Source organism: Melanostigma gelatinosum, assembly GCF_949748355.1.
Source record: "Melanostigma gelatinosum genome assembly, chromosome: 18".
NCBI lineage: Eukaryota > Metazoa > Chordata > Actinopteri > Perciformes > Zoarcidae > Melanostigma > Melanostigma gelatinosum.
In genome coordinates, this window is record NC_136651.1 from 14,811,041 (window position 1) to 14,822,543 (window position 11,503).

Below are 11,503 nucleotides of genomic sequence, written 5' to 3' on the forward strand. Positions count from 1 at the left end.
ACACCATCGAGAAAGTTGTCACGGCGAACCCGGACAAGCTGAACAACATCATCGACGAGATGAAGCAGATTCTCACACCCATGGCTCAGAAGTAAGACGAGAACACGGAAAAATCACACGCTCGGCACTTCTGATGGGCATCTTTCACTGTTAGTCGCAGCTCTACGTACAGTAACGATAACGGAAGAATAGGAGAAAACAATAATAGAGCAAAGCAAAATCATGTTACAGGTCAATGTAACACTGACATGGAAGAGATGAGGAATTTTGATTTGACTGTGATTCACAATATTTATGTGGTGGAAGTAATAACATTTGCTTTGAGATTATAATGAATTTCCTCAGGTTTTATTAATACAAAGTTTAGTTATTATTTCTTGGATAAGTTCAACGCAATGAGAAGCTCTGTGAATGCAACTTTATTTAGATTTGTTTTATTTATTTTCTTTTTATTCCCCCCTTATCTACTTGAATTGATATGATGTCATACATTTTTTTTTTATTTACTTTGATTGCATTTTGTTATTATGTAGAATTTAAGCCATGCAACTACAACTTTAGTTGTTGTGTTTCAGAGAACAAGTGATCAAACACTCTCTGGTCCACAAAGTCTTCCTGGACTTCTTCCTGTTCGCACCCGACAAACCCAAAACGGTAAGAAGCCCTTTGACATCTCGCCTGATGTCGTAATATATCTCTCTAGTAATGCTTTGAAGAAGGCTACAGTGTGCTGTAAAATCAATCAAAATGCAACAATTTGACCTATGAAGAAGAGACATTTTACAGGAGCACAAAATGATTTCAAAATAAAAGACAGGTTGATACGTTTATTAAGTGCTGACATGCTTCCTCTCTTTGGTTTGTATTCGCTGTGATGTGAGCAGGAGATGATTGAGTCGATCAGAGAGTCTGTCGTCTACATGGCTCACACGCACGACGGGGCACGAGTGGCAATGCACTGTTTTTGGCACGGGACGGCTAAGGTGTGTACAGACACACACACACACCGACACACAAAGAAGAATGTGCCACCCTTTATGTGGATGTCCAACCAGTGTTGATGGTAAACAGAGCCAATTGAAGCAATACAGTCCTCAGTGCTATATAGACCAAGAAAGCCGACTTCTCCTTCTCCTTTCCACATCAAAGATGGTGAATTGTCCCTTTAAAACAACTCACTGTGGGACAAAGATCCAGAATATTCTAAGAATCTATCAGACTGTATAATTAGTAGATTTGGCCTTTCAATGGTGTACGTTGTTTTTTTCTTTTTTCATGTTTCAGGACAGAAAAGTCATCATCAAAACAATGAAGACCTACATGGTGAAGTTTGCCACGGTGAGTTCTCAATGCCGCTCCTTTCATTCATAATAGAAACAAGCTTTCAATGCTTCATTGGACTTTAGAAAAGATCAGACACTAAATGATTATTCTCCGAGAGGAAAGGTCTGAAACAAGCCTGTCATTGGTCCACAGGGAGAGTATGGACACCTGGTTCTTCTGGCCATGTTCGACTGCGTGGACGACACCAAGCTGGTCAAGCAGGCCGTGCTCTTGGTAAGTGTGAAGTCATGTGGTTCGATGATTGAGATAGCCGCCGCACTTTCCCGAGAAACAATGATTTAAAGAAACCGTCAGGTCAGGGAGAAGAGTTGAAGTTAATGTTGAAAATTCTCGTCTCAACCGTTCAGGAGATCTTGGCGTCTCTGGATGAGGTCATCGGTAATAAATACGGTAAGAAGGTTTTGCTGTACCTGCTGACTCCCAGAGACCCTGCTCACCTGCTGCCGGAGATCATCAAGGTGCTGCAGCAAGGAGACGGAAACGCACACAGGTTTGTGTTGACTCGATCTTCCTAACAAATCCTGTTGCTGGTAAAAAACTAGAGGTATCACACAGCTGTGAGTAACAAAGGGAAGGAAGTACAATGTCCACTGGCATGTAGCACAGAAACACTATAGAAAAACGAGTATCTCATCATAAGTTATTGGAGTACATTTTTGATGACAAACGAGTGATCAGCTCCGCGTTCCTCTCATCAGTAAAAAGGACATGGCGGTTCGGAGGAAGGAGCTGCTGGAAGTCGTCTCCCCCCCGCTGCTGGAGCACCTCCATGACAACGCCGCCACCATGGTGACGGACAAGGCGTCCAGCGTCACCATCAGTGACATCCTGGCGTCGGCCTGCGGGGACCTGCGGCCCGCCATGACGGCCGTGGCTCAGCTGGCCAACCACGAGTTGGTACCAGGAGGGACCAACGGACAGGTACAGAGTGTTCCTGCTGGGATGTCACAAGATGGAGGTTTTTACTAATCCAACTAACAGGGCAGTTGTTCACTCTGAGTTTTTGTTTCTGCTGCAGCTCCACATGGCGGAGCATCCAGCAGGACACCTGGTGCTGAAGTGGTTAATGGAGCAGGACATGACACTGGCCGAGGCCGGCAAGGAAGGTAAAGACACACCTACCAGCCAGCGTAGTGGTCGTTATAAGCCTTTCAGATCACTTCATGTCAGCATGCTATAGAAATTAACATTAGAGAGACTTAAAGTCACCATTAGTCAGAGGCTCGTAAAAAAATATCTTCATGTACTTCTGTTGGCAACTGGGATATAAAATACAATCACAAACACCAGAAAGAATGTTAAAGAGCTTCGCCCGTATGCCTCACACACGAGGGCATCAACAACTGTTGACCCATGGCTCAACCTTCTGGTGCATTAAAATCAGTGAAGCTTTCAAGAGACAAACATCATCGTGTTGGAAAAGTCAGAGTTGAACTATAACGGTGTCTATTGTGTCTCTACCTCACTTGTCGTCTCAGAGCGGTTCGGCAGGATACTGGTGGACACGGTGGGACCAGACAAACTGAAGACCTGGGTCAAAGTCAACAGAGGAGCCATGGTGCTCTGCAGGTCAGTGTGAACACACACACACACACACTGATTACATCATACACTGCTGTTGCATCAAGGATCAGTTCACTCAAATCACAAGCTTCCCTCTGGTAGTGGTTTTACCTCCACCTCACTTGAATTGAGTGGAGCACATTGAGTCTGTGGATTATTTCTGTAACTGTTCAATACTTAATGCAGAACCATCAGAGCCAGTTAAAGCCGAACTACATCTGCATGGAGAGATGCCATTAGAGGGAAGGGAGACACACACCTTTGGTATTTTTGTGGGCAGGCTAGCGTTGTATTTCTCTCTAGAGTCCTCTCCGTAATGTTGTCTTTTAGTGATCGTACGTTGACTGTGAGAAATTGCCCCGAGATACAATATAGCAGCTGCAGCGCTCTCACTTAATGCTGGATCCATTTCACTTAGACTCAGACATGTGAGAATACGGTCCAGGTTAAAAAGTACCAAAGTTACGCTTCAAACTAACTTTATGTAACTGGCCCCTGGTAAGAATCACCCACCAATCTTTATTCTGCATTAATGCCGTAACCTGAATAAAACTTCTTTCATTTCTGCGTGGTCCTGTCAGATAGTTGAAAAACTTGGAATAAAATAAAAGGGGTTTGTGTGATTGTAGGTTGTTTTTTGGGTGTGCCTTCACCAAATATAGTGACTGAAATGTTATAAGCAGCGTTGCAACAGGCAAACACAAAGCTGGAGCCCAATGTGTGTGTGAACTGACTCTTTAACAAGAAATGGTTAAGAGCCATGACATGACATCACATGTAATTTATTGGTTGATATTTGGATATCTGGTCCCAAACTAACCTTTGAGATCTCTGCCTGTGTTTCCGTGCAGCCTCCTGAACAGCTACGACAAGTCTGTGGTGGCAGAGGTGAAGGCGGCGCTGGAGTCCGTCAAAGCAGAGCTCGGCAGCATCAGCAACAATAAAGGAGCTGAAATCCTGCTGGAGAATCTGAACAAGTAGAGACTTTTGATTCCAAAACAGACTTGTGATGGCAAGCGGCATCACTTCCTGTGCAGCTGGGGGTCTTTTTCCCAGAAAACACAGACAAGACTGCGAACGTTTTCATGAAGTGGATACAACCTGAAGCTGTGTGTAAATGTTGAGTTGTATCTGAGTAATAAAATAAAAGGTCTCTCGGGACGAGGAAACAGGTTAGGATACGCAGATGCCTCTTGTGTGCCAGCAGCAACAAAACACATGTAATTCAGTCTGTCAAGCTGCTTTCAATGAAACTTAATATTTTTTCACATTAAAAGCTTTGACAAATAAAACCATCGCTATGGCTGAAGACAACCTAAAGTTTTCCTTGCGGTAATTTGCGTGAACTGGCCCTTTAACGACTGGTTAACACAATGCAACAGTCATCTGTCCTCACGGTTTGTGCCCTTCTGAGTGATTATTGTATCAGCAAATTAAAGATTATTCAAAGTGTAAATCATTTGTCGTAACTAAAATTTGAATATAAACTCCATGAAGTCAGCATACTCACATTTGTACTGCCATTACAGTTGACTCAATCTGGACTTTAACATCTACATTTTGTACTTGTTTTTCTACCATTGGAGAGAACAGCTAGCAGTTTCCCCCTGCTTCCAGTCTTAATGCTAAGCTAGGCTACTCACTTGCTGGCATCCCAAGTACGAATGTAACTCCTTGCAACAAAGCAAATAACTACATCCCAAAATGTTAAACACCGATCACCTCATGATCCATAATGTAGCTTTTAACAAGGAAGTAACAGCAGAGCAACCACTAAAAACCACTGATCCCGTGACACTGATGTCTTAGTATTATCAGTTCTGCTTGAGGATGCAGTGTTAAACATTTCCTGCAATAGTCAAGCGATGACTCAGTGGCTACGTTTATACACACACAGGGAGGGAGCTGCACAGCTTAATGACGACACGATTGAGAGACGACAGGTTTATTATTAGGGAGAGAGACATGGGGAAAAAAGTACAGGTCTTATATCCATCGTCCAGATGTCGGGTCTTCAATTTATGATTTCAGTCCAATTGGCGTTGGCTCTTGAATCCTGGATTGCATGTGAGCTTTGGAGACTAATGGACGGAGGAAGAGTAGAGGTCAGTGATGATGGAGCAACCAGCAGCTTTAGCATGGATGTACAATATGTAGATTAAAAAGAATGTAAGGATGTATGTAGCATTTTGGCAAGTAAAGTAGGAAAGGGAAGACATTTTCTTTTTCAATCTACTCCACACCGCCACCGATGGGGTGACATTTTAAATGGTCTTAACTGAAATCCAGACAGTGGGAGATTTCTCGGCAGGTTATTGGTTCAAACCTCCATGACTCCTGCCGCCACAGGCGTCTGCATGTTAAAATGGCCGCTACAGACTGTCACAGGTCATTTTCGCTTCTGCCTTCCAGACAAATCTCACTGCAGGCGGGACGTCCTCGGCTGAGCGGTGTCCTCGTAGCACTCGGCCAACCTCTTAGCCGCCCTCCTTTTGAAGTGCACCTTGCCGCGGGCCTTGGTGACGGCGGCGTACTCGTGGGACTTGAGCTTGGTGTAGTAGTCGGAGAACTTGTTGTAGAGGATGGAGATGGGCATGCCGTTGAGGATGACGCCGAAGGAGATGCAGGCGAAGGCGAAGATGCGGCCCAGGTTGGTCTCGGGGGTCATGTCGCCGTAACCCACTGTGGTAATACTCACCTGAAGGATGAAAGAGAGAAAGAAAGAATACTTAATACAATGGCACAATAAGATCATAATTTCTCCTTTTTTAAAAAAAATACAGACTGATACATGATAACTTTTTCTACCCAGGGCTCCTTAATGTAATGTGTAATACATATATATTATTTCTTTAATTCACAGGTTCCTGAAATGATTTTTAAAAAGCTGTTTATTTCTAAAAACAGGCTAAAACCATGATTAAAATGTATACATTTTCATACACAATTCACATTTTTTTCCAGTGAATCTACATTCTGTAATCAACTCCTTATTGATGAGTAGTTCATTATTAGTGGCGGGGTACGCCTTTCCTGCAGAGGGATTCACAGGAGACAATGTCTGCATGTACTCTCCTACAGCAGTATTAAAGAGACAGGATGGCTTTTATTGTGAAGCAGTCACGGCAAATGAGATGCATTTGTTACCACGGTTAGCGCTGACGAAGCGGTTCATTTACATCGACAAATATAACCGCTGTTATTTCCATTTTGCTCAAATCCGGCGAGGACCAAACCCTCACCTGATAAACTGTGATCTCAAAGTACCACCCAACAGATTAGAATCAGTCACATCTCTTCTAATTCACCCGGACCGAACGGGTCTCACAAACACCAACATGCCACGCTTATTCAGTCTAGTCAGCATATCTCAGGAAAACCATTCTGAAAAGGTCTGGACCTGCAAGCGGCTGACACTCTCCAAGGGTCTGAGGGTGGCCCAAAGCAGTCGAAATAATCTCGTGACATCACGGCACCACACAACCTGACGTCCACGGTTTGCTGCAGCGCTCAATCTCACTGTAAACGGTGAAGTGACCTCCTGAGGTGTTGCCAGGATGAGTTATGTTTATGTTGTGTGTTTTGGAAAACCTCACCAGCTGAAGGTGATGGTACATACAGAAAGTAGGATGATTGACAGGTTGCTTGGACGTGTGTACATGTTTATGTTTGTGGACTCACGGCGGCCCACCACCACGCGTTCGGCATGGAGGTGAAGTTGGTGTTGTAAACGTCGTGCTCCACGGTGTACACCATGGCGGAAAAGATGGAGATGCCCATACCGATGAAGAGCAGCAAACAGCCCACCTGCACACAAACAAAGGGAATTTTATTTTGAATTTCCCCGTATGTTAACGTCATTACTTCGCTCATAACTGTGAAGCGTGGGAGTCTTAGATCCATTCGCATCTATCCATACAGGCCATGCCCGTTTCTGCACTCACAGATTCTCTGGCATTTTGAACATATGCAACACTTTCTTCACCGCTCTTCCTACAAATTTCATCACTTAAACCCAAGGATAAGAAACTATTCTTTGACACAAGCTGTGGGTACAGGCAGACCTGCTGGTAGCACTGTCTCAGGGTGAAGCCGAAGGCTCTGAGGCCTGTGGAGTGACGAGCCAGCTTCAAGATCCTGAAGATCCGCATCAGACGCATGATCCTCAGAACCTGACCCACCTAGAGAAAAGACAACAGGAGAAAAATGTATGTGGACGAAAAATAAATCGAATCATCTCATCCCAGCCTCTCCCATCACACCCCTTTGTTTTCACCTTTCCAACACGCGACATGGCCTCAATGTCCCCCGAGTGCAGGTGCATGTCCTCGTCCTCGAAGCACTCCAGGAGCATCTGCAGGTAGTGTGGCAGGATGGCGACCATGTCGACGGTGTTCAGCACGCTGCGTACGAAACACTTGAGGTCGGGGGTGGATACCAGGCGCAGCAGGTACTCCAGGGTGAAGAAGCTGATGCAGAACGACTCCACGTACTCGCCATAGAACCTGCCGCTGAGCTGGCCCGACGCAGTCTGTAAGAATAAATAATCAATGATTAAAAGAGTCCCGTTTTTCACTGTTTGACGAAATTGTTTTCTTGTAATGTGTATGATTTGTGAAGTGTGCTCTACTGGGGAAGCTTTTGTTTCTTCTCTCTTCTTCATGTTTTTACACCTTTGCTTTTGATTTCCCATACACACTCACACAAGGTGAAACACACACACCTTGTACTGCGTCTCCTCCACGGTGTTGAGCGTCATGGTGACCAGCGACACCAGCACGAATATGGAGGAGGCGACGGCCATCAGCTTGGCGGTGACCGAGGTGAACGGCTTCTCCATCATGTTCCAGATACTCCTCCGGGTCGGCCCGAAGGTCAAGCCGTCAAATAGCTCCTCGTTTTCCTCCATCTCCAGCTGGATGACACCAGACAGAAATGCATCACATTCACAGAATTGAAACAGAAGAAACTGTTTTTTTTTTAATGGCCAATCATGGAAATTAAATGATTTTTCTTTTTAGAATGTAGTCACTTTCTTCAAGGATAAAACAGTGTTTCAAAAACAGGGAGGACAGACAAACAAAATGTCTAGATCACAAACTAAAACGCATAGAGGAGAAAACTGAATGTCAAGAGAGCACAGCGGTACAACAAACGGCAGCAGAGTGAGACCTCTGTGATGGAAACGTCTGTCTGAATCTGTGCCGAGAAAAAGCTTATTCTCCGCTCTCCATCTGTCAAGACGGCGGCGCAGAGCAGTGATTTATTATGTAGGTCAGCCAGTTTCAGAGTCAGCCAGAAGATTACTAAAAAAATCTCATTGGTACGAATGTAAAAGCATAAACTGCTGAACCACTGAAGCTGGAAGGGGATGACTTCTTGGCATTATTATTTGCAGTATTTTTGGAGCCTGCAGGGGGAAAAGTAATAAGTGCGTAAACAAATAAATAATGAATTACATAGCTAGTTCATAAGGACTATTCACTGACACTGAAAACTGCCTCCAGTGTGTCCTGCAGAATATCCACAGTAAGGAGTTATAGTTAATTTTTTTATAAATTAAATTAAACCCAGCACTACAAATTCTTTTAGCTGTGTCTAATAGGCCAACGTTAGCTAATGTTGCTAGCTCGAGAGAGTCAGTGCGAAACCATCACCGGCATGCTAACTTGCTCACAAGTCACCATTGTTTAGCGTTTTCGCCATCTTGGTTTAGCGCATTAGTATGCTAACATATGCTAATTAGCGCTAAACACAAAGTACAGATGTGGCTGATGGGAATGTCCTCATAGCTTTCAGGTATACGGTCATGCACATGTTGGCGAGATGATGTCACTGGATAAAAAAAGTCAATCACCAAACTAATTTCTATACATCCTGAGGGGACCATGACATTCTGACATTTTGTTCTTGATTGGAGAGCAGAAAGTCTGAAACTCTGAAAATGTACAGACTGTGTTTAAGAGCTCACTAATAATAATAATGTAGCGTACAAAGGACAGTGCATTGGCGAAGGCCGTTTACCAGAACACCACTTGATGTTTTGCTAAATGTGTGGACATGTCAACGACAATTCAGAGATCTGTCGTCAGCAAGTCTCCAGAGTTACAGGCGGGCTACATGCTTCTCTATCACCCTTACAAAACTATATCAATAAATAAAAAACACCTCTGCTATCAGCTGTCTCTGTATCTTCAGTTCCTCGTTCAGCTCGTCCTGCCTCTCTTCGAAGGAGACACGGCAGCAGCGTTGGCTGTTTCTGATTCTGACGCCCCAGTAGTTTATCTCCTCCAGGAAGTTGCGGGGACACAGCTCGTCTTTAATGCACAACACTCCAGTTCTGATGGGGAGGACAGAGAGACAGGAGACAGGAGACAGGAGAACGAGGGTCCAGAATTATTCCAAGGAGTCACATGACGAAGGCGGAAAATCCCTTCCTCGTTCCTCTTACAATGCATTTTATTTGAACCTGTAGAAGTTGAAGATGTTGTGGAAGATTTTAGGGTCCCGGTCGAAGAAGAACTCTTTGCTCTGGACGATGTAGTCGTCGCACAGGTCCAACTTCCTGCTGTGGTCTGTGTACGTGGCCAACTGGCCGATCCGTGTCTTCGGATACCTGGCCGCTAACCTGTAGGGCAAGTAGTACACCTGGAGGAGAGGAAAGCAGGAGAGAATCGCGTGAGCTATAGAATAGGTTAAAACATATATGTATAATGGCAAAGAGGAGAATTAGAACTGTTGGACTCACTAGAAGGCTTTAAAAATAGTTGTTGAGGGTAAAAAAAAAACACAAATTGAACATAAAAGTTGCAGATTATAACCGTGTACACTTTCCCAGAGACCACGGTCTTGTCTTCACATTGCTTGTTTTGCCATTTCATTAACAATAGCATAGAACTGAGAAAAGTTGCAGATCTTCACCTTTGAGAGGCTGGAACCAGAAACTGGTTTGATATTTTTTTTGCTTGATACCTTTCAAAGGAAACGGGAGCGATACAAAGATAAAGTGCAGCTGTAACACACATTGCCAGCAGGAGGCACAAGAGTTGAAATTACAGGAGCTATGTCTTTCTTTGCCTGCAGGAGGCGACATCAACATCCGCTGGTTTATATCTGCAGATTCTGTTACTTTACTTTCCTATGCAGGTGGTGCTGGTCAGCAGGTGTAGAACTGACCTGACAGTGACTGAACAGCTCCCCCTGGTGGACAATGTGCAGCCCGCTCAATGCGAATGAGTGACTTTGCGCGTGAGTTACAATAAGAGATCAGTCCGGTTTTCAACATATCCAGCCGAGCAGCATGTTCGTGGTAGAAGTTGAGTAAAGTTACCGTTCCTCCAACGTTGATGTTGAGAGTGAAGTGTTTTTTCGGAGAGAGCAGCAGGCAGGCGGGAGACACCGGGAGTCGATCCTCCTCGTGTTCATACTCGGCATAAAGATCATAGATGTCTCTGCCCAGATCCTTCACAAACAACAAAACAACTCTGGTGGTGGATTCAGCATTTTAAGCTCGCCTACAAGCTGAATTAGACAAAATGAAAAAGAGATCAAAATAAGCAGAATACAACTGAAAGACTGGGCTAAAGATTAGAACATCCATGCGAATAGTTAAGTATGACTCATGAGATAAATCATAATTAAAGAATGAGAAATCGATATAAAAAAGAAAAAAATGATCAACAAAGAAAGATTTTTTAAATAAATAGAAATCCCAGTTCTGTGATCAAAGATGGTATGTTACCTGCAGGCATTTCTTTTTGTCTTTTATAGTTTCTGATTTCTCTCTGCGTCACACTAAATCAATTTTTAATAATTGTTTTATTAATCATCTAAAACCATTAATGAAGCTCCCCGCTTCTCAAATATCTGAATTTGCTGCTTTACTCTGACTTTTCTTGGGCTGTGGAACATTAATCAATAATGAAAATATATATAAGTAGCAGCACTATCTGTCCATTCATACATCAACAATAACCTAGCCTTGCATTTTGAACACTTTGCTCTGCATTTAACTCGACAGAGGGACGTGATTTTCACTCATTTGAAAACAAAATCCTGTAAAGTGAAGAAAATGAGAGCTTTGAGGAAGCACAGAAAGAACAATAAAAAGAAAACATACGGTCATGTGTTCATGACTTTTGGGGACAATACATCGACTTATATTCATTTCCTGGAGACTTACCCATAACAGCTAGCAGCCTAATCCTAACCCTGAGCTACAGCTAACTATAAACCAAGTCTTCACATTTAAATGTAATCATTTATGTTATGAGGATGTGCATTTTGTCCCCGTAAGGAAGGCGAGTCCCCACAATGCGACTATGTAATCAGATTGGCGTCCCCTTAATTGTATAAATAAAGGACATGTCTGACCTGCATGGAGTTCCATGGCTCAACAAAGGTGTTGGTGAAGTCCAGATAGTCGTCCGCTTCTTTCACAGATTGAGTCCGGCTGCCGTGCTTGTAGCCGGAGAACAAACTCCTGCTTCGGGTTCTGAGGTGGGTCAACATGGTTTCCTCCTGAATCTAAAATCAAATTTAAACTGCTGGGAGAGACATGCTTGCAACTCTCAACACCATCTCATACGTACACAGC

At 43.7% G+C, this 11,503-nt stretch overlaps 2 protein-coding genes across 2 annotated transcripts in view; one reads left to right on the forward strand and one right to left on the reverse strand.

Moving 5' to 3' along the window:
* The window catches only part of pum3 (pumilio RNA-binding family member 3), a 9,567-nt gene extending 5,211 nt beyond the window's left edge, over nt 1-4,356 (forward strand). Inside the window, exons 9-18 of the mRNA XM_079289037.1 lie at nt 1-91; nt 576-654; nt 885-983; nt 1,285-1,338; nt 1,477-1,557; nt 1,692-1,834; nt 2,043-2,265; nt 2,363-2,450; nt 2,823-2,913; nt 3,759-4,356. The exon at nt 1-91 is cut by the window's left edge and continues 13 nt beyond it. Coding sequence (XP_079145163.1) covers nt 1-91; nt 576-654; nt 885-983; nt 1,285-1,338; nt 1,477-1,557; nt 1,692-1,834; nt 2,043-2,265; nt 2,363-2,450; nt 2,823-2,913; nt 3,759-3,888 — 1,079 coding nt within the window. The 3' untranslated portion in view covers nt 3,889-4,356. The remainder of the gene's footprint in view (nt 92-575; nt 655-884; nt 984-1,284; nt 1,339-1,476; nt 1,558-1,691; nt 1,835-2,042; nt 2,266-2,362; nt 2,451-2,822; nt 2,914-3,758) is intronic.
* A 970-nt stretch (nt 4,357-5,326) lies between these two features.
* Nucleotides 5,327-11,418, reverse strand: kcnv2a (potassium channel, subfamily V, member 2a; the record flags this gene model as incomplete). The annotated part of the gene is made up of 9 exons (XM_079289062.1): nt 5,327-5,605; nt 6,589-6,714; nt 6,972-7,088; nt 7,184-7,438; nt 7,631-7,822; nt 9,076-9,247; nt 9,377-9,555; nt 10,238-10,369; nt 11,281-11,418. The coding sequence occupies 9 exons, from the start codon at nt 11,416-11,418 to the stop codon at nt 5,327-5,329; spliced, it is 1,590 nt and encodes a 529-aa protein (XP_079145188.1).
* Between the last annotated feature and the right edge of the window lie 85 nt (nt 11,419-11,503).